Source organism: Macrobrachium nipponense, chromosome 1 (genome assembly GCF_015104395.2).
Source record: "Macrobrachium nipponense isolate FS-2020 chromosome 1, ASM1510439v2, whole genome shotgun sequence".
Taxonomy (NCBI): domain Eukaryota; kingdom Metazoa; phylum Arthropoda; class Malacostraca; order Decapoda; family Palaemonidae; genus Macrobrachium; species Macrobrachium nipponense.
This window is the reverse complement of record NC_087200.1, coordinates 107,812,501-107,836,309: the sequence shown is the minus strand read 5'-3', so window position 1 is coordinate 107,836,309 and position 23,809 is coordinate 107,812,501. Positions and strand designations below refer to the sequence as shown.

Genomic DNA, 23,809 nt, shown 5'->3' with positions numbered 1-23,809 from the left:
TGGAGCAATGCATGAAGGAAGGACCAGGCCAGGATATCTCGGCGGAAGTCGCCACATTAGACATTAATGTAGAGCCTATGGTAGGTGTGGATGACTTGTTGGTTGAGGTAGGTATGTTGGACGCTCAAGGGCTTCCCTTGGGCGTTCCTGGATCTTCTTCTCCTGTCCCTTCTTCTTCTTCCTTCTAGGGCTTTACGGAGGCGGAGCTCCCGTATAGTGCACCCGACGCCTCTGTGGTCCCCAAGGTGAAGGGCCACAGGGCACAGAAAACCCTAAGTAAGACGTCGTCGTCTAAAAAGACTTCTTCGTCGTCTTCAACTCATAAGTCTCCGGCTTCTCACCCCAGAGCAGAGAAAGTGAAAGTATCCACTTCTTCGGCTTCACTTCCTAAAGGGTCGAGGAGCAAGTCCTCCAAAGAGAGATCCCGCACTCCGGCAGAGTCGGTGGTCTCTCCTTCCACTAGGGTAGTTCCTTTGGGGACCTCATCTGCTTCTGCGCCAGTAAGTGGCTTTGATCCTGCTGCATTTTCCGCCGGAATGATGCAGCAGGTAGGAGATCTAGTAGGTTCTTTAAGATCTAGTATGGAGCAGATATTTACCCAGCTGTCGGACAGGATGTCCACGCAAGAGAACCTCCTGTCGGGCTTCAATCAGGCTCCGCAAGCTGCTACTCCAGCAGCTAGTGCCAGTCTCCTTCAGCTCCCTCCATATGAGTCCCTCCCGCCATTCTCCATGAGTAACCCTTGGAGAGTAGCGTCTTTCGCTCCTTTCCAAGATGGTCTCATCTCCATCCCGGAGTGTGGAACTCGAAGGATTGAAGACTTCGAGTTCTACCCTGAAAATTTGCAGCCTCCTTTCATTGGCTACGCCAGGCTGACAGAGTCGGCATTGAATAGGGAGGACAAGATCCCGAAGGAGACAGTTCTCTATTCTAGGGATCAGGTGCAGAGGGAATGGCTCCGCTGTCTCGAAGAATGGGACTGCATTAACACCAGGCTTCAAGCCTATAAGAGCCCATTCACAATCTTCACGACGGAAGAGGAAGCGCCACTTCCTTTCCTGATAAAGATTGCTAACGTCACCATTCAAGCAGGCTTAAAAGGGGATCCTTTGCCACAGTTGAGGGAGGCAGATCCCACATCTCCTTTGTTCCCTTCGTTTGGCGATATGTGGGAGGACTTGCCAGCCACCTTCACAGTGGGAAAGTTTAAACTGGACTGCGCTATGGATCAGTTCGGTGAAAAACTCCCAAGACTTCCGGACAACCTCATTCAAACAGAATTCGAGGCAAGGTCCAGGCTGGCAAGAACTCTAAACACGATGGTTATGACAGAAGTAGTGGCCCTTTCCTATGCATCGGAACCGCTCTTCAAGCTTTTGACTAAATCACAGACTTATACAGTCCAATCGGACTTGTATGAGTTTGTGGTTGCGAGAGTCAACTGCAGGAAGCATGTCCTCCAGGAAGCAACTATTCGGCATGAGCCAAATAAGTTGCTTTCCTCCAACATCTGGGGGGCGGACCTCTTCCCGGAGTCAGCGGTTAAAGAGGTCCAAAACGAGGCTACGAGACTCAACCAGAGTCTCAAAGATCGTTGGGGCCTCTCCGCTAAGAGAAAGCAGGACTTGTCTGCTTCAGGTAAGAAACTGAAAAAGTCGAAGAGGTTTCAACCCTATCAGAAGAAACCTCAACACTTTGTTCAGGCGGTCTCAGCTGTCCCAGTCACCCAACCAGGACAAGCTGCCACAACGAAGAGCCAAACTCAACCTATCCTCCTGATGTCACCTCAGGCTCAGCCATCCACCTCTTACGCTGTCTCCCCGGCGTTCAACCAAGTGTATGAAGGCCAGGCTTTTCAGCACTTCAACCGGTTTGCCAGGGGAAGTAGAGCCAGAGGAACGTTTCGTCAGAGAGGATCAGGCAGAGTTATCAACAAAGGAAAACACTTCCGTGGAGGCCGTGGAGCTCACCCAGCACAGCAGCAGTGAGATCCCCAAGGTAGGAGGGAGGCTGTTCCTCTTCCGGCATCGGTGGGGGTTCAGCAAATGGGCACAAAGTATTGTGTCAAAAGGTCTGGGTTGGAGTTGGATCAAGGGCCCCCCTCCACCCAGACTATTCCTTCAACTTCCATCGAAGGAATTGACAGATTATGCGGAGGAACTCCTTCAGAAAGGAGCAATATCGAGAGTCAAGCATTTAAAATTTCAAGGTCGCTTGTTCAGCATGCCAAAGAAAGGCTTATTAAAAAGAAGAGTAATCTTAGACTTGTCCCAGTTAAACTTATCCATTCGCTGCGAAAAGTTCAAAATGCTGACCATCTCGCATGTACGGACCTTACTTCCCTGTGGGGCCGTCACCACCTCTATCGATCTTACAGACGCATACTATCATATCCCAATAGCGAGACACTTTCGCCCTTACCTAGGCTTCAAGCTAGGGGACCAGGCATTCTCATTCAAAGTGATGCCCTTCGGGCTGAACGTAGCTCCCAGGGTATTCACGAAACTAGCGGAAGTAGTCGTTCAACAACTGAGGTCGCAAGGGATAATGGTAGTAGCATACCTCGATGATTGGTTGATCTGGGTGCCAACCGTCGAGGAATACCGAAAAGCCACAAAGAAAGTAATTCAGTTCCTGGAATATCGTGGGTTCCAGATAAACAAGGGAAAATCAAGACTCACTCCGGAGTCCCGATTTCAATGGCTAGGCATCCAATGGGATTTATCCTCTCACAATCTGTCAATTCCAATAGCCAAGAGGAAGGAAATAATGAAGTCAATAAAGCAATTTCTAAAGTACAAATATGCTTCAAGGAGAAACCAGGAAAGGATCCTAGGTTCTCTTCAGTTTGCTTCAGTGACAAACATCTTGATGAAAGCCAAACTGAAAGACATAAACCGGATCTGGCGCTCAAGAGCAAATGTCAGATCTCGGGACAAGCTGTCAGCAATCCCGCAAATCCTTCGGAACCGTCTGCGTCCTTGGACACAGATGAAGAATCTGTCCATGTCGGTACCTCTTCAATATCCTCCTCCGGTAATAACTATCCACACAGACGCGTCATTAAGCGGCTGGGGAGGGTATTTTGAGTTCAAGAAGGTTCAGGGAACTTGGTCACCACAGTTCCGTCAGCTTCACATAAACGTATTGGAAGCCATGGCAGTGTTCCTGACCCTAAAGAGGCTCCTTCCACCAAAGAACTCTCATGTAAAATTGGTTCTGGACAGCGCAGTAGTAGTACACTGCATCAACAGGGGAGGTTCCAAATCAAGACATCTAAACCATGTCATGATAGCCATCTTTTCCCTGGCGGACAAGTACAAATGGCACCTCTCCTCCACCCACCTGGCGGGAGTAAGGAATGTGATAGCAGACGCTCTATCCCAGTCAGTTCCCTTGGAGTCAGAATGGTCTCTGGACAACAGTTCGTTTCAATGGATACACCGGAGTGTCCCAGGTCTCCAAGTCGATCTCTTCGCTTATCAAGCGAACCACAAGCTTCCATGCTATGTGGCTCCCAACCTGGACCCTCTGGCATATGCCACAGACGCTCTGTCCATAGACTGGAACCAGTGGAAGAAGGTTTACATCTTTCCTCCAGTGAATCTTCTTCTGAAAGTTCTGAACAAACTCAGGACTTTCAAGGGACAAGTGGCACTAGTAGCACCGGACTGGCCGAAGAGCAATTGGTATCCCCTGCTTCTGGAATTGGGTCTTCGCCCCCAACGGATTCCCAATCCCAGACTCTCTCAGTCAGTACAAATGAAGACTGTGTTCGCTTCCTCAGGAATTCTCAAAGCCCTAACTTTATGGACTTCATGAAATTTGCGGCTAAAAAAGATGCAGGTATAGATCCCCAGAATATCCTTTTCCTGGAATCAGATAAAAGGGATTCAACTTTGAGGCAGTATGACGCTGCAGTTAAAAAGTTGGCATATTTCCTGAAGGAATCAAACATCAAAATCATGACTATCAATTCAGCTATATTCTTTTTTAGGTCCTTGTTTGAAAAAGGGTTAGCAGCTAGCACTATTACTACAAATAAATCAGCCTTGAAGAAGATCTTTCAAATGGGTTTTAACATAGACTTAACAGATTCCTATTTTTCGTCTATTCCCAAGGCTTGTGCTAGACTTAGACCTTCTGTAAGGCCTACTTCTGTGTTATGGTTTTTGAATGATGTCCTCAAATTGGCTTCAGATACTGATAACTCAACTTGTTCGTTTATAATGCTCTTAAGAAAAACATTATTTTTGCTAAGCCTGGCTTCAGGAGCTAGAATTTCAGAAATGTCGGCTCTGTCCAGAGATACGGGACATATAGAATTTCTCCCCTCAGGAGAAGTTCTACTCTCCCCGGATCGCAGCTTTTTAGCTAAAAATGAGGATCCTTTATTGAGGTGGGAACCTTGGAAAGTCATTCCTCTTCCTCAAGACCCTTCTCTTTGTCCAGTAATGACCTTACAAGCCTTTCTGTCTAGGACATCCTCCTCCTCTTCGGGTCCCCTCTTTAGGAGAGAAAAGGGTGGCACTTTATCAATTAAAGGCATAAGACAACAGATCCTCTACTTTATTAAACAAGCAAACCCTGAATCTTTCCCTAAAGCACATGATGTCAGGGCAGTAGTCACCTCAATTAACTATTTCCAGCACATGAACTTTGATGATTTGAAAAAGTATACTGGATGGAAATCGCCGACAGTGTTTAAGCGACACTATTTAAAGTCCCTAGAATCTCTAAAATTTTCAGCAGTGGCAGCGGGAAACATAGTTTCTCCTGACTCTGCCCAGTAGTTATAGTTGAAGATCCAGATCTCCTTTCTGCCTGCCTCATTTAACATTTTGTCCATCCTACCGTACTGCTCTACACTTCGCCTTTAGCCTTAGCTGCTTATCTGAATGGCTTAGTGGTGTGCCCCTTATTTTTTTTGCTAGGGTCACCCACAATTTTTGTTTATATATAAGCTTAACGAGTGTGGTTCCCTTATTTTTATGCTAAGGTCCCACACTCTCATCTTACAATGGCTTGATGCTTTGTGAATTTTCAATAATTGTATATGTGAAATTTCTTGAGTGTATTCCCTTATTGTATTGTTAAGATTACACGCACTATCATATAATAATATTTTGATGCCTTGTAATATTTTGTATACTTTTTAAAAAATTTTTTTACATGTTTGTAAGAAACAATTACTATGATTTATCTCACATTTAGAGATTAAATGGATATGTTTACTTGTAAATTTATATATAATTTCACAAGTTCCCTTGGATGTTATTACTTTGTATACATACCTTTTTCTCTAAATTATAGTATTGTAGATCTAATTTTTGGTTTTTATTGAGACCCTCTTGTATTTTCTTCAATCTTGTGCTATTTCTCTGGTACTATTTCACGCAGCGACACGAACTGAGCCCAGAAAAAGGATTTTGACGTAGGAAAAATCTATTTCTGGGCGATGGGTTCGTGTTGCCCAGTGAAATCCCACCACTGCCCTGCCCTGCCGCCCAAGATTGCCTGCTAACTTCAGGATGGCCACTAGAGGCGCGGTGATCGGCGTGGCGTGCGGTGTAGTGGTAGTAGTTGCCGCCTCGACCTGTGGATCGGCTCTCTCGTTTGGGAATTTTGATATAGGAGAATTCTAAATGGCAAGAAGTTCGTGGTAGTGGTCTCACTCGCCCCAGTTACCATACCGACACCCTTCTTTTATTTTGGGTGAGCGAGTCAGTTATACTGACATCTTCTTTGATTTGTTTTTCTCTGGTATTTGTTAGCTCATTTACCTTAGAAATAATGAACTAAGGGATTATTTCACTGGGCGACACGAACCCATCGCCCAGAAATAGATTTTTCCTATGTCAAAATCCCTTTTTTATTATGTGATATTTAAACTTATTAAACTTACTAATACAGTATTAATCAAAATTAATATTTGAAAATTAGTAAATCATTTTTTGTATCATAAAAATGTATTTAGTCATGAAAATAAACATCAAAATACAATAATTAGTGATTATTTTCGTCGGAAAATTCCGCGAATGGGCGAGTCCGTCCGCGAATAATTTCTAGATAGGTTCCAAAGAAAAATCTGCGAATGTGTGTGTGTCCGCGAATCCGGAGAACGCGAATACGGGGGGAACATTGTAGTACTATCGCCGGAGCTCCGTCTAGGAAACGAGTCGGTTCCTTGTGCCCTGCCTATGCCGAAAGGAGCGGAGGGGCGAAGCTATAGACTGGAGGGGGGCCGTTAGCTATATAGTAGGAGGATTGTTTCATCCCCTACCTCCACTCTTACCGGAGCGGCGGAGATACAGAGAACGAGACTTTTCATACCGAAGTTACTTTCACGCAACATTCAGCGTTCCCGAACGACTGTTGTGGTGGTAGACCACTGGGTCGCCAGAGCTGTACATGGAGCGTAATGGGTCAAGTCTACATATGGTAACTCTCCCTCCCTCCCCACCTTGTAGAAGGAGGGGGAGGGGGGGAAAGGGATAGTATGCATGGCCGGTCGTGAATGCCTGGTTCCCACTCGAACAGAGGTGGAACCAATCTAGGCTATATAGCCTACTTCTCCTAGGAGATTCGCAGACTGGCCGTGGCTCGTTGCGATTGGTAGTGGTCACACCCGATCAAGAGGCTATGCCAGGTAGGCCAGGCTTAACCGACCAGCCATACATTTGGGTTCATACATTACGTACACAAAAAGAGGTTTATGGAAGAGTTGCCCAAGAATTAGGTAAGGAAATAGAATGATATCCCTGCTTGGGGACGCCAACAGTGTACCAGGCTACCACCGTACTAGACAAGGTAGGCCTATAGCCTCCTTTGCCAAATAAGGAGGACGATAATCCTCGACCAGACCTACTAGGACGAATTTTTCGACCCAGACTGGCAGGGTGGGATGAACTCTACTAAACCTACTAGTCTAACTTATCAGTCCAGACCGGCAAGAAGGTAAGTCCCATAATGTACAGGGTGTTAGGAAGGAACACATAGGCTACCAGCCAAGCCTAGCCTAGGCTAGGTTGGTTCTAGGGAAAGGATAGGGGCAACCCGACCACCTCTAGAATTAGGTTATATACAAAATAACACATAATAAACTATAAAATGTAAATAATAATAAGGACTGACGCTCGTCCCTTACGCGAACTCATGGCGAACTTTACTAAAGTGTACGCTAGACTAACTTATCATTAGTCAACTATTCCTTATTAAGTGAACGAATTCACTGCTGGGACGAGCGCCAGTCCCTTAATTAAATGTCAAATAATGTCTATAACCTAATTATTCTTCAATAGATTGGTGTGTGAAATCACCTCGTGCTGCACCGACTACCCGAAATGGCCGCTCAGCGGGTGGCACCCACAACATATCTTGAGGTGCCGAGGCAGTAAAATATTACATTTTCGACTAAATGCTATATGAAAAACCAAATTGGGGTACTCAACTTAGAAGCAGAAGAACCTTGCGATGCCATAATTAACAAATTAAGGGGGAAAAATCCTGGAGCAGCGAAATGTATTAGTAGTAGTGGCGAGAGGAGTTGGCGGTGGGTTTCGTTGTGACGGCTTCCACCGCGGAAGGGGATTTTGGGAAGGAATCTTCTAAGTGGCGAAGGCCCTGTGTATTGTGGTTTCCACAACGCCCCTTTACTTATACCGACACCCTTCGGGGTGATCGCGCTGAGGGTAGTAACTTCAGCATACCATGCTAGCTTTTTCTCTGGTATAAGCTACAGGGATTTTTCACCGGCCGACACAGGTCGAACCCAGAAATGAAATATTGAGTACTATACTGTACTTTGTATAGGGGGGTAAGAATGCACACTAGAACTGTTAAGGCAGTCAAGGTGAGGAAGAAATGCCAAATGACCGGGAAGAATATGTGATGGTAATGTGTGTAAACATAAGGTAGATATGGAGTGGGGTAATTGTAGATGAATCAAACTAACATAATATTTGCTGAAGGTTTGAGAAAGAAGACTTACGAGATCTTGAGCAGTTTTGAAAATTGGACCTTTGGATCAGAGGGTTGACTAAGTTATAGGAGGAATGAAGGAAAAGGAGGAATTAGTGTTTTGGTATACAGTGTTCCCCCCATATTCGCGGGGGATGCGTACTAGACGACCCCCCGCGAATGTTTGGAACACCTTTAAAAAAGCTAAAAACCGCCCATTTTGTTAGTTAAAACTCAAGAAAAACCCACTAAAAAATTTTATACTTGGTTTTTTTAATAGTTTTATGACAAAAAGTGCATTTTATGATGAAACTGATGAAAAAACCAGGAATTTGTGGATATTCCTCATAGAACAATACCACGAATATGCGAATTTTCTGCGAATAATGCGGGGAAACGTTCCCGAGAGAAATCCGCGAATGTGTGAGTCCGCGAATCCGAAGAACGCGAATACGGGGGTTCCACTGTATAGTTGTTGGAGATGTTCTGGGAGAGTTCAGTTTCCATTGTGAACATCTCTCTTTTCACCTCCACTTTGGCATAAGCCACATCAGAAGGTCTTGTAGCAGCACTGGGTGGAAACTTGGCTGAGCTAGGAGCAGGAGTGGACCATGTCAAAGAAAATGCTGGTGAAGTCATGGCTTGTGTCACAAAAGGACCTGTTACTATAAAGACTTACCAAGGCAAAGGATCCCAATGATCAAAGAAAGATTCATTGTTGGAGAAAGATGAACAAAATTCATGTGTAGAAGATAAGCTTGTGTTCACAGAATTAATCTAAATATCATTGAGGAAAAAAATATTTTATCCATTCCGCAGCTGACTAGTGTGTCAGGTAGGTCAATTGAAAATGGAAAACAACCTTTTCTTCACCAGTTGCAATGCTAAAGATGAGTTCTTAATTTTTCATTGCTTTTCACATATAGTACATACATATATGCAAGCTGTACCATTTAACCCAGTTCACATTTGGTGCAACATTTTGCACTCTTAGTACAAAAGAAGTTAAAGTAGAAGATGCAGATGAACTGCAGATTTCCAGTCCTAGAATAGCAAAAGATCTAATACATACTGCAGAGGTGTATACTTGCAAAGTAGCAAAAACAGCAGTTTAAATAAACAAAAAATAAAGAAAAATTTTTCTACTGAACTAAATCTTGATAAAAAAAACCTACTGTACTAAATGCAGTATGAACCAAATGGTAACAAACTTATGAAAAATCACCAAAGTACCTGAGTCAGGAAAACTACCAAATTACATAATTTACCAAAATTGCAGCTCAAGAGTAAACACAACCAAATGGTTATAAGAAAAGGCTAACCAAGAATTAGCCCAGTAACCTACACCAAATAACTGGCAATATGAATTAAAAAATTTATTTGATGTGCACCTACACAATAACCAGCAAAAGTAAGGCTGAAGCTTTTGCATACTTAATAGTAAATAGTACTCTTAATCAACCTACTATTCTAGTACAGTAATCATCCATGGACTGGTTGAAAAAATTGAAATCTCCCAAGCACTTGCTCCACAAATGACAACAACATTGGTAAGGATGAAAGTGAAAATTATGATGTAAGTTCTCAAAAATAATCCTAGATGGGGAGCTGTAAGAGCAAGCTGTGGACTCTAGCTAGGAAAGGAGTTGTTGTGTACTGGAGGTTGTGCACATGGATCTACATAAAAGGTTATTAGCTGACTGCCATATTTTTTTATATAATTTTTTTGGGGAACTAAAGTCTCCATAGATGCTTTGGGACAAACAAAACAGGTTAATGATAAGTCTGATTTATGCATTTATATAATATAATTATTGTAGTATGGTTTTGTAAACATTTTCCTTGGTTGTAAGTTCTTTTACGTAGATGTTAAGACATTTTTAGCGAGTGTTAATGAAATTAGGATATTTTTATGAAGTGACATTGCATGGTGTGAAAAATTTCAAAATATGTACTGGACCAGAGACCAAATTTTCTTCTTATTTTATTTCTCATTGTGATAGCACTCAGTTTTTAAACAAATCTCCAGTTATTGACAATTATTTATTATTTCAGATGGCGTTATTAGTGTACATGATCTGACAGTTTTTAACTTGCCACTTCTCTTAACCATGCCTCAGACAAGGGGTGCATCAGCTTTTGATTTGGATATAAAGGTAATAAGTTTGTAATTTTTATGTTATTTCTGAAAATTAGGTAATTCAATTTCAAAGAATAAGGAAAAGCACTGATTTAGGGCTAGGGCTATTAGAGACAAATATTTAGCTGATATTGAAAATGCGAACTAGTTAATTCACCCTGTGAATTCAGTCTATTGGGTTTTATGTGCTCATATATGGCATAAACTCCTATTGTGCTTATGTTATACGTATTGGAACAGTGCTGTGTTAGCCATGAGAACCAGAGTAATATCCTGGAGGGCTTGTTGAAGCGTACCTGAAAGTATGCATCCATTAAGTCCAGTGATTGTAAAATGTCGTTCTCTTAAATGGAGTAATGTGCTGATGCCACAGTTTCTGTCCACTCGAGCTATAAGGCCAACCATCTTGGGGATAAGTCTAACCAAATTAACAGCTTTAGTTAACCCAAGAGAGAGCCTCAGAGGATTTATCTTACTAACTTGGAGCAGTGAAGGAGAGGACACCCAATTCCAATAGAGAAATTAGTGCTTGTACTCATTTCTGAGTCAGGCTTCTCCAACTAAAGACAGCTTCTGAAGTCCCATTTGGATGGGGGTTGCATTGGTTGGGAGGTTAGGACAAGTCACCTCACAGCTTGTGGGAAGAACTTTGACCACCATATATGGTCATGATTCTTCCCACACTTATACGTAGTTCCAGAAAGAGATAGACTTACAGATCAACCTATGTGAAGGCAGAATCTGCTATTTTAGCTTTACAAGCTTTCTTTCAGAAAATTTGGCAACAGTGGCTTTTCTCGGGACTAATGTAAAAACGATGGACCTGGGAGTATGGGTCATCTTATGCCTCTTGTGCTTCTTTGATTGGAGGAGAATATTTTTAGATTAGTGTCCTTGTGTCTTGTAAGTAAATTAAACCTGGGTTTTTTTATAAGTAACTTACCAAGTAATTACATAGCTATAAGTTTTCAAACATCTAACTCACCTATATATATAGCTTAAGTCCCTGACGCCACGGCAGAATTTCAAAACTCGCGGCAATCGCTTTGGGTAGTCAGGTGCACCACCTGTGCGCCCTCTACCCAGGTACGTAGAACTGTTCCAACTATTCCTCAGATCTTCCCTGCCGCCGCATCGGTGACATCATTGGAACTTCGCTCGCTTAGCCCGTGGTTTTTTGCAGTTGTTTGGTGAAGTACACTTTGGCTTTGGCTTTCGCTTGATTTGGATTCTTGATTTGGATTTTTCTTGACTTTTGTTTGGATTTTGTTGGTTTGACCCTTGCTTGTTTTGATTTCTCTTTTGAAAATTCCCAACATGACTGACTCTGCATCGAGTGTGAGAATATGTGTGAGAGGTTGTAAGACTCGGCTTGCTAAAGCCTTGATAGACCCTCATTCTATTTGCAATAAATGTAGAGGTAAGACTTGTGAGTTGGGTGATAGGTGTGAAGAATGTGTGAACTTGCCTGAGACTGAGTTGATTGAGTATTACCGCTATGTGCGGAAATTAGAGAAGGATAGGATAAGGAGAGCGAAGAGTACTATGTCTCGCTCCTCCAAAGATAGTCAAGGAATCGACAGTTCTCTATCCCTCAATAGTCAAGGAATCGACAGTTCTCTATCCCTCTATCCCTCAATGAACCTATTGATCCACCTTCTGTAGTAGTAGTACCAGATCCCACTACGGAAACAGGTAAAAGTCCAACATTAAAGGACATGATGACGGCCATTCAAGCCTTTGGTCAACGGGTAGAATCCCTTGCAGAAGATAGGGATAGATTATGGTCTAATGTGAGAGATCTTAAAGTGTCAAGTGATACGAAAAGTGCAAGTGCAGTGGAGGGTGCGGCCACTCGGATCTGTCGTGCTCCTAGCCCTAGACCTCTTCCAAGCTCACCAACCCCTGTGAGAAGGAAAGTCGACAGGCGAAGGGAGGCGAGAGGTTTTAGCTCCCGAGCAGTCGTCCCCTCGAGCATACCTGTTGACGATCCCCAGGACACTCACCCTCGCCATTGGAAAGGCGAGGTTAAAGTGTTTTCTTTGTCGTCTGACGACGCAGTCCCCAGATGGGGCTGGCGTCTGACTTCGAAATCAAGACCCCTTAAAAGACAATATCCAGTAGAGCAGGACGCCAAGCGTCAAGATCTGCCAGGATGTAGTCATTGGAGCAGCCCGGAGCGCTTCCCTTCCAGCTCCGATATTTGCTCTCCTACCAAGCTAAGACGCAAGATGTCGCACAAGCGGCCATCGTCTTTGGTAGGAGGCTAGGAAATATCGGACGATGGGAGGCCTTCGGTGCAGGCCCCAACTCCAGATTGCTTCTCTTTCGGTTACGATGCTTGCTCTCCTACCAAGCTAAGACGCAAGATGTCGCACAGGCGGCCGTCGTCTTTGGTAGGAGGCAAGGAAGTATCGGACGATTGGATGCCTTCGGTGCATGCTCCAGCTCCTCCTTCAGATTGGCATTCGTCTTCAGGACGTTCGTCTCAAACCGAACAGGATGAAGAGAGAGATATTGATGTTGCAGCTTCCCCAGTCTGTCCCCAGCAGCAAGAAGCTCCGCAGATTTCTTTACTGCAAGATTTGCAGCAGAAACTCTCCTCATTAATGCTGTCTTATCAGCCTGCTACAAGCAAATACGGCAAATGTCAAAAGCTTGGACGAGTAGTTGGACGCCAGGACGTCATGCCTCAAAAAGCTGGACGCCAGGACGTAGAGCGTCAAGGTTCTCAACACCTAGACGACAGACGTCAACAGGCTGGACGCCAGGACGCCTGGAGGCGAGAAATTGGACGCCAGAACGCCGAGCGTCAAAATTCTGGACGCCAGGACGCCGAGCGTCAAAAGCCTGGACGCCAGGACGCCAGGCGTCAAGATTCTGGACGCCAGGACGCCGGCATCAAGATTCTGGACGCCAGGACGCCAGACATCATGATTCTGGACGCCAGGACGCCGAGCGTCGAGAGGCTGGACGCCAGGCGTCAAGAGGCTGGACACCAAGACGCCAGGCGTCAAGAAATTGGAAGCCAGGACGCCTATCGTCAAGATTCTCGACGACAGGGCGCCAGGAGTCAAGAAACTGGACCAAGACACCGAGCGTCAAGTTTTTGAACATCAGGACGCCAAACGTCAAGAAGTTCGACACCAGGAAGCCGAGAGTCAGGATTCTCAACGCCAGGACACCAGTCGTCAAGAACATTCTTTGGAAGCGCCGACGAAGCATTACATCGCTACTTCGGTTATGGGTCGATCAGAAGAAAGGAAGGATGACTTCCCCCCTTCTCCTTTTGATCCGATGGAAGACTTTTCAGACGAAGAGAATCAAAAAGATCTGCAGCCTTCATTAGACTTGAAAAGGCTTATGAAAGTTTTCACAGAACTTTTTCCGGAAAACTTTGTTCCAGCTGCCCCCTCGTTCCCCACCTTCAGAGTTCACTCTAGGAAAGGCAACTAAGAAGTCCGACTTTACAAAGATGGTGTTATCACGCTCTTCGAAGAGAGCGTTGAAAATTATGAAGGACTGGATGGACACTAAGAGAGACCAAAGAAAGACAACTTTCTCATTTCCTCCGGCCAGATTAGCGTCCAGATCTAGCATCTGGTATGAGACTGGAGAAGCTCTCGGTCTGGGAGTTCCCGCTTCTTCCCAAGGGGACTTCTCGAGTCTTGTGGACGCTTCTCGTCGGACGGCCATGGGAAAGACGAAGGTTTTTTGGTCTACCTCTGAAATGGACCACCTCCTCAAAGGGATTTTTAGAGCCTTCGAGGTATTTAATTTCTTAGACTGGACTCTGGGATCTTTGGGGAAGAAAGTAGAATCCCTCAAGTCTGCTGATACAGAAGAGCTTGTACATCTCATGTCAGGCATTGACAAAGCTCTACAAGATGGATCGAACGAATTAGCGGCACTTTTCTCTGCGGGAATCCTTAAGAAAAGGGCCCAAATGTGTTCTTTCCTTTCGAATGGGGTCACACCCATTCAAAAAGCGGAACTGCTGTTTGCTTCCCTTTCCGCACCCCTTTTCCCGCAAGAGTTGGTGAAGGAAGTCTCCTCTGCCTTAGCCCAAAAGGCCACGCAGGACTTATGACGAAGGCAGCGAGGAAAGTTCTGCCAGCGAGTTTTGTGACTCAAAAGGTCAAAGAAACTGCTCCTGTGTCTCGAGTTTCTCAGCCCTTTCGAAGTAGAGCCCTCAGTAGAAGTAACACAAGACCTACGGGAAGGAGTGCAAAGAAAAGAGGCTTCAGACAAGGGCGAAGCAGGGTCTGACGGCACTCTTCTTCAGACAGCGGTTGGAGCCAGGCTTTCCAACTTCTGGGAAGACTTTTCCTTCACTCTCTTGACTAGAGAACGAAGGGTGTCGATTTCCAATCCTTATTCTCATTCCTCAAAGGGAAAAGAATTTAGGATGGAAGTCGTGGTACAGAAACCTACAAATATACTATGTATATTACCCTCGCGACATGATTCTGTTAAGCAGTTGAATTGTCCGGGGTGTAGGTGCATACCGTAGTTAATTCTACGGATTGCGACCGAGACGACTAGTTTCCTAATTGAACTGCAACTCGGGACTGTCTGCAACTTCCCAGGAGTTACCAGTTTCGATTTTAAGATACTTATGGTATTGTCACGACAACACCACCTCAGCTTTTATATTTTAATTTTTTTTAACGCTCGATGATTCTAGCCGAACGCATTCCTTCGTGGAATGGATTACCTGGCAACTCAGGATGACGAGTGAGCGAGAGCTATGTGTGTAGTGGACTGTAGATGACAGCCCAGTACAAGCTGGCTCTCCGAGATGCACGGTCGGTTAATGTCTCTCTCCCCTACAATGATTGACTACCGAACGGTATCTCTGTCCAACAATCACGGACTTAGGTCTCTGATTAACAGGGATTCTCGCATACATGAATGACATCTACTGCATTGCCTTGGACATTGCGAGAATTTTCAACAGAGATATATCTTGGACTCTTTCATCTTTCTGTTTACCGCACGGTAACAGAAGTCTGTACTAGTCTCCCGCTGCATCACATTGCGATAATGCGGAATGTTTTCTTCAGACATCTGAGTTTGTCTTCAAAATATCTCATATTCGTAGGTGTGCAATTGTTCATTGTTCACCCCGAATTAACAGATGTATACGGAAGACATCGCCTGCTCCCCGACCTGCCAGCTCTACTTCCAAATGATCAGCCCATGAGAAGCAGTACTCCCTGTGTTTTTCATTACTGAAAAACGCCCTGCTTTCATTGCAACTATGACTCCTCACCGGACAGCAATGAAATAGCGGTTAGCGTTTTCAGTCCTTTGTAATCACAGGTTCAGAATCTTGAGAATCCTTCTCTCGATTTGGCTGTGAAGACGTAGGTTGCATTCATTTTCCACCTTCGTCTTCAACGGAATATAGTGTTGTTTCTCCGTAGCTGAGATTCAACTACTATGAGGATGTCTTGCCATCAGGGGCCTCGGTCTCTAGAAGGCAATTGACTTTCGCCTTAAGAGAATCATCACCTCGCCGTCCTGCATAGGTGACAAACAAATAGACAATTTGTATGGTCTCTCGGCGTAACCCTTTAAAAGGCGAAGGTCACGTGACTTGCCTGGATGCTTGGACAACTTGCCTCACTACCGAATGCAGTCAGTCGGCAGCTGTCAGAGCGCTCGAGTCAGTTACAATCTACGTTGTGGACTTAGTTCGGTTGTTCCAGATCAATCATTACTTCGTCCTAATAGATTGTCCCAGTACCCATACCATTGACACCCACCATGGAGTGTCGCTGTCCTATCCACTACCGAGAAGAAGAAACTTCGTTCCAATGGGATAGGAGAATGCGAGACACTTCGCTGCAGACTTCGCTGCAGACGGATAGACCAGTATGAACGACAAGAGAATGGTTCACAGAGGTACTGGAATGGATGGTGGACACCCCCAGAAGTCTCCCTTTGAGAGTAGATCTACTCAAACAACCCCACTTGGAAAGGTATCACCAAAACCTCCAAGCTCTTCAAGTAACTGCCTTCAGACTATCGAAAAACTCACAAGAGCTAGAGGTTTTTCGAAGGAGGCAGCTAGAGCGATCGCAAGAGCAAGGAGGTCATCCACCGTTAAGGTATACCAATACAAGTGGGAGACATTTAGGGGATGGTGCAAGGACAACTCTGTTTTCCTCTTCCAGTACCTCTGTAACCCATATAGCTGACTTCCTTCTCTACCTTAAGAGGAGTCGTAACTTTTCGACCTCGACCATTAAAGGATACAGAAGCATGATGGCAGCGGTCTGCAGACACAGGAACTTGGACTTGTCTGACAATAAAGATCTCCAAGACCTTCTCAGATCCTTCAAGACTACTAAGGAGAGACTACAGTCCTCGCCAACTTGGAATCTGGACGTAGTCCTGAAGTTTCTCATGAGTGATAGGTTCGAGCCTTTGCAGGAGACATCATTTAAGGACCTCACCATGAAAACTCTTTTCCTAGTTAGTCTAGCTACAGCGAAAAGAGTCAGTGAAATTCATGCCTTCAGCAAAGCTGTAGGTTTCAGACAGGGCAAGTTTATCTGCTCTCTACAGCTGGGATTTCTAGCTAATAACGAATGCCCTTCTCAGCCCTGGCCAAAGCGTTCGAGATTCCGAACCTGTCGGATATCACAGATGAAGAAGTAGAGAGAGTTCTGTGTCCGCTAAGAGCTCTGAGGCATTACCTTGAAAGAACGAAACATTTACGTGGCAATTCAGAGGTGCTTTGGTGTTCAGTCAAAAAGCCCTCTCTGCAAATGTCAAAGAATGCGCTATCCTTTTTTATAAGGCATTTAATAAGGGAAGCACATTCGGAATGTAATGAGGCGGATCTCAGGCTACTGAAAGTCAAGACACACAAGGTTAGGGCTGTAGCAACCTCTGTAGCCTTTAAACAGAATAGATCCCTTCAAAATATTCTGGACGCAACCTTCTGGAGAAGCAAATCAGTGTTTGCGTCGCACTACCTGAAGCAAGTGCAAACTCTGTATGAAGACTGCTAAATGCTGGGGCTGTTCGTAGCAGCTCATTCAGTAGTGGGAGAAGGGACTACCCCTGAAATCCCATAACCCAATATCTTACCTTGGAACTATTGAATTTTTATGGTTGTTTGTGGAGACTGGATGCAGTCTTCCGCAATCATTGATCCTTAGTCAGGTGATCAGCTTGTTCCTTGGTAGCGCCCGGAACAAGGGTATTGTATGGAGTCTAGTCACATAGAGGTTTGACCGGTTGACAGTCTCCAAGAGGTCTTCAGCCCCCTTGATGGGTCGCTGGATCTCATAAGGAAAGCAGACATAATGAGGCAGGATATCATTGAAGTCGGCTTCCTTAACAGGTACGAACCCGTAAGTTGGTTTTTAATTAGCACTTATGTCAATTCCAACAATGATAGCTGTCTCTGACCCTCCACCAAAGGTGTCAATCAGCTATATATATAACTACCAGGTGAGTTAGATGTTTGAAAATGTTATTTTCATGATAAAATGAATTTTTGAACATACTCACCTGGTAGTTATATATAATTTAATTCCCACCCTCCTCCCCTCTAGAGACTATGGGCATGGAAGATCTGAGGAATAGTTGGAACGGTTCCACGTATCTGTGTAGAGGGCGCACAGGTGGTGCACCTGACTACCCAATCGGCAATTGCCGCGAGTTTTGAAATTCTGCTGTGACATCAGGGACGTAAGCTATATATATAACTACCAGGTGAGTATGTTCAAAAATTTATTTTATCATGAAAATAACATTTCTAACACTACAGCAGCTAAAAAAATTTTAAATTTTGAAAATCACAGTAGCACTCTCTTGTTTTGGATGTAGGTAACTCACCTGCCCACTTTTGGGGAAGAATAATTACAACATAGCTAGACAGATCAATTTGTTTCTGCTGGTCAACGATAATAGATGATGGTTGAGTAGCTCTTTTGACATTTTTGTTCACCGGATGTTTGTGGTTTTTCACTAGTTTGTGATGTATTCTATTACTGTGTAGTGCTAATTATATCAACCTAGATTGACTTTATCACTGATTTTGACTCCTGATTTTTACTTTTAATTGAATTATGTCAGACTCTATTTCTTCTAGTGTTAGGTTTTCCAACAAAAGCTGCAAAACAAGACTGACTTTGGCTAAATATGACTTCCATACTGTGTGCAGTAGGTGCAGAGGACAAGCTTGCTCTTTAACTCTGACTTATGACAAGTGTAAAGATTGGGATAAGGGAAATGGCAGGTATTAGATTCTCATTAAATGAAACTTAAACGTGACAGAAGTAGGAAAGCTTCCTGCTAGAGCCGAGGCTAAGACCACTAATCAGGTAAGCTCATCGAGAGTTGATAATATTGATAATGTCAATATTCCTGCATCTGTTATGCTTTTGACTGCTTTTGCTCCCATTAATACTCTTCTGACTTTTCCCTCAACTCCAATTCCCAGCTCCCTCTCTTTGGAACCCAGTGCCATTGCCAATCTCAAGGCACAGATAGGCCATAAGTTTGGTTGATTAGTGAATACAGTGGCCCAAATTGGGACTGGTTAAAGTTCTGATGCACAAAATGAACAGTTTTATTGCAAGTGCAGTGGAGGAGGTGACAAGCCATTCCACTGAAGCTCCTAGACCAAGGTCCCTGCTGAACTCCCCTGCCCCTGAGAGGAAGCAAACTGGCAGTCCAAGAGGCCGAGCACCCAGTAGCCTAATGCCCAAACTACAAACGCACAGAGCGTCCAGTGCCAGATTGTACAGTATATATACAAGTGTCCAACACCTGAACGTAAAGAAGCCAAACACTACCAAGTGTATGATTATTGTTTTCCTTTTGAACATGAGAGTTCAAGTTATACACAAAATAAGACATTGTAAGAATGACCAATTGCCGAGCTTCCAGTATCCAAATGTGCATTTCATCCTGAATGCATTTCACTGGAAATGTATGAGCCCAGGGTCCTGTTCCTCCTCGCCTGCAATCAGTAGTGCCTCCTATATCTAGCCATGCTTCCATCCAGTTGGTGCCCGAAGAGAAGCGTATGGTGCCACATCTCAAGTGCCAGTTGCCTACTCAGGAACAACCTGATGGAGACTCAACACATGAAGCAACGACTGGTTAGTATTCTGAACATACTTCAGAAACCCTTTTCGACAACTCAGAATCTTCTGGAAGTTCTAGAAGACGTGTCTTCCAGTTCTTCACATAAAGATGATGTAGAAAAGGAGTGACTGACTTCTAATTTTTTGGCTCTTCTGTAGTATTTCCTTGTATGCTACTTTCTTTCTTTTCCCAAGCAGCACCATCTTCTCCAGGATCGGCATTTGTGATGCAACAGCCCTCAGGAACAGCAGAGCTTCCCAAGCTGGTACTGTCATCTTCTAAGAAGGCTTTCACCAAGATTGATTCTTGGTAAGCTTAGAAGCAGCAGCTTGGTCAAGCAGCTTTCTGTTCAACTCCTTGTTTATTGAAGCAAAGACAAGTGTTGTATGCCACTGGAGAAATTCCTTCCTTGGGAGTATCTGCCTCCCCTCAAGAGGATTTCTCCAGTCTTATTGATTCAGGTAGATCTGTTTTTGCTTCATAAAAGTCCTCTTTGCTACCTCAGAAATACACCAACTTATTAAAGATGTTTTTAAGGTGTTAAAAGTCCTAGGCTTCCTAGATTGAACAGTAGGAGCTCTAGCGAAGAAAATAGAGGACTGTCCTAACCTTCAAGAGAATTTTGCTACAGACTTGCTGTGTTCTTGAATGTGGAGATAAAGTAGTTAGAAACAGCGCACAAGAACTAGCTTTGGTTTTTACTACTTGAGTACTGAAAAAGAGGGAATTGTAATGTTCATTTACCATGAAAGGGGTAACTCCCTCTCAAAGATCGTCGCTGCTTTTCACTTCCCTTGACAAAACCAGTCTTTTCCAACATTTCACATTGGAGCGAGTCACTAAGAATTGCAAAAGGTGTTGACACAGGACCTTCTTGCACAATCTACTAAGCGTCTGAGGAACACAGTACTATGTGCACCTGCGACCCCTGCCAACACGAGAACAGTATCTCCTCTGACTCAACACTCATTCATGGTAGCAGAGGACGCTTCCAACCCCGCCCTCGCAGAAATCTTAAGACAGGAAGGACCAATAAAAAACCCTGCAGTCAGACCTACCCCTGGAAAATAAAGAATCTATCATCTGTGCACATGTAGGAGAAAGGCTACTACAGTTTTGGGAGCAGTGGGAAGCCAGAGGTGTGGAACTGTTGGTACTAAAGTCATCAAGGAGGGCTATACCATCCCATTCAGGGAGAAACCTCCTCACTCATCAACTTAAAAGCCTACCTGGTGGGCTCAAAGAGGTTTTCAGATGAACCTGTTGAGGACACTTTCATCGATAGAGAAGTTTGCGCCTTCAGGAAGGTTACACACCAGACCTCTCCAGTTTTACCTAAAGGCCAGTTGGAAGAAGAAGACAACCAAAATTTTTTTGTTTGCCTTCCCCATCTCCTCCGAGACCAAAGAGGATCTTTAGTGGTGGCTAGAATAGCACAGGTTTGCTGTAGGAAAGTCATTACTTACATTGAACCCCAACCTAATTATGTTCAGACATGTTGGATCTAGGTTAGGGAGCTCTGTTAGACGGCAAAGAAATTGAGGGGTGTGTGGTCTCCAACAGAGAAGAACCTGCACATCAATGTGAATAAGTTGAGAGCAATGCATGTAGCCCTTCAAGCATTCTCAACCCTGACACACAACAAAATAGTAACCACTCACTCCGACAACATGACAGCATTAGCATGCATGAAAAAGCAAGGAGGAACTCATTCCTTTTCTCTCTACCAAGAAGCCAGAGAGCTACTGTTATGGGCAGAGAGCAACCAGATGATGATACCATAGCAGAGTCCACCTAGTTTTGGAGCTAAGCCCTGACCACTGCATGTCTGTGATTGGCTAGCTCTTAAAGGGGATGATGTTACACTATACTCTGTTTTTTTTTTTCCATCTGTCCACCCGCCTCTGGTACTCGTGCATGGTAACACTGTGTCCCGGACTTTAATTATTTTCTCTATGTGTAAGTTTTAGGTAAATAAAAGGATATCTGGATGTACATTTGCAAATGAAAAGTATTTTTATAATTGACTGTCTGCAAATTACACTGTTAATATTTGAAATAGGATATTGCTATAATTGTTGACTGTAAGCTGCCTTTTCGGGGTGGTGAATGAAACAGCCAGACGCAAATTCCATTAAACAGATGCTAAACCAAGTTACGCCATATCGTATCTGGCTAAAATGCACTTTATAAAAATTAAAAGTATCTACTGATATACTTAAGTGTAGTGAAGTAACACGTAACTTGGTAGCAGAGTAGGTGTGGTCCAATAAAGTTGACATCTTGCTGTGGTGAACAGTGAGAGAAGCAATTTTCCTGCCACTGCGTCTGGCTGTTCCATTCATCACCCCGAAAAGGCAGCTTACATTCAACAATAATAACAATATCCTATTTTGAATATTTATGGTGTAATTTGCATACATTAAATTATTAAAACACTTTTCAGTTGCAAATGTTCACCCAGATATCCTTTTATTTACCTAAAACTTACACATAGCATAACTATTTAAGGCCCGGGATGCAGTGTTACCATTCGTGAGCCCCACAAGCAGGTGGACAGATGGAGAAAAATAGAGTATAGTTAACAGTCTACATGATTACCAATACGGATTTGACTCCATCCAGTAATGTTGAGTTTCATGCATGAATCATGTCACTACAGATATGAGTTCCCGGAGTTGTGAAGTAAACAATCGAGATCTTCGATAAAAGATTTATTAAGTTAAATATATGTATCATTATGAATATCTTGGATAATTTTGTCTGCATCTTTTTTTTTTTTATCATGCGCAGACTAAATATACATGCATCTTGCTTTTTTTTTTCTTTTAAATTGGTATTGACCTACATTAGCGATCTGACAGACTACGTACATTAATTAAAATTCAAACGTCCTAAGTTGCGTAAACCAACAAAAAGGCATAGGACCTTATAGGTAGTATGTGTCATTTTTTATGATCCTATTATTTCAAAAGGAGATAATGTCCTTATGAAAATTCTCAGCAATTTATATCCAATATGAATTGTTAAACAAAAGTATATGCTAGTGTTGTAGAGTGTAGTCACTGGTTGTCATCCCTCTGAATGGGTAAAGAATTCATGTGTAATTGATTTCAAGACTATTGAAATGCAGTAATATTTCCTGAAATCAAAATGAAATACCAGTCTGCATTGCTCTGAGAAAGTCTTCATGTTTTTAAATTTTGAATGGTGAACAAGCTTGACAATATCAGATGGTAATTACATTATCCAGTGATTCTAGTGCACCAATTCGAATTTAGACATTCCCAGTGTCACCTGTTTATTCAGGTGATCCTTATATACGAAACACGAGATTGCGGAAACGTGGAACACTTCTGACTTTATTCATATTTTCCTGTTTTTTTTTTTTTTAACCATTTTTAGAGAACTGTGTAATTAGATTTTATTTCAGGGGATAATATAACGTTTCATTTTGTTAAACAACACAGCTTATTTTACTTCAGCAAAACAACCATTGCAGAATAAATGAAGGTGAAAAGAACCACAGATTAACCAACTTTTCAAAACTATTCCCAACCAATCAGCTTCAAGGAATAGTCGTGACATAATCAATGGATGGGGCTTAGCTGCAAAGCTAGCTGGACTCTACTAGAGCTCTATTCATTCAAGGAAAATTAAGTGTTCTAGCGGACGAACTAAGCCACACCCATGTGTTTTCAGTCTGAAATAGGAGGGGATGCAGCAGGCATTATATCCTTGTATAATTAGTCTAGACAACATAGCCATGGCACTAGTATGACCACAGTTCAATTCTTTGCTCCTTTTTTTGTCACTTAGAGCTTTGTACGCTGTACTATGTATATAATCTTTCTTCAGAAGTTGCTTTACCATAACAGCTCTATCTCTATTATGTATATAGACAATGCATTTTTAAAATTAACCTTACCTCTCCCATACAGTGGACCCACAGTATTTTGGGGGGGGATGTGTACCACTACCTCCAGTGAATAGCTAAAAGCTGGAAATTCTGTGAACCCCCTCTATAAATATTAATAACTGTATTTTGATAGTTCAAACACCAAAAACCCCTTCTAAAAATGCTTATACCTGTGAGTACATATTGTAATAGAGTGGAACCTCGGTTTTCATAAATATCCGTCTCGGAATCTCCCACGAAATCCAAAATGTACGAAAACCGAAACAATAATTCGCATTAGGAATAATGTATAAACACAGTTAATGCATTCCAGACCTCTAAAAATATTTTTTAAAAATACATTTTTAGGGAATAAACAGTTTTACGTACAGAAAACAATGAAAAATAAATATAAATCGCTAATAAAATGAATTGATGAACATTTAACATCACTCTTACCTTTATGGAAAACACTTTTTATCATATGGAAAATGGAGAGGAGGGGAGAGGGAGGAGAGGTCATTGTTTGGAAGGGGAATTTCCCTCCAAAAGGACTTCAGGTATCAAGGACCTATCTGGGATTACTTCTCTACGTTTATTACTGGCACTCTGTGAGGTTACTTCCCCTCGCCTTTTTTACTGGCACTAGGACCAGCTTGAGAGTTACTAGACTCCCTTTGCACAACAAAACTATCCTG

The 23,809-nt window shown here is 43.2% G+C and overlaps 1 protein-coding gene across 2 annotated transcripts in view; it reads left to right on the top strand.

Annotated features, from left to right (window-relative positions):
• LOC135219537 (vam6/Vps39-like protein) overlaps positions 1 to 23,809 on the top strand; it is a 405,404-nt gene that overhangs the window by 77,146 nt on the left and 304,449 nt on the right. For both annotated transcript variants that reach the window (XM_064256380.1, XM_064256379.1), the window contains exon 3: positions 10,015 to 10,115. In XM_064256380.1, coding sequence (XP_064112450.1) covers positions 10,015 to 10,115 — 101 coding nt within the window. The remainder of the gene's footprint in view (positions 1 to 10,014; positions 10,116 to 23,809) is intronic.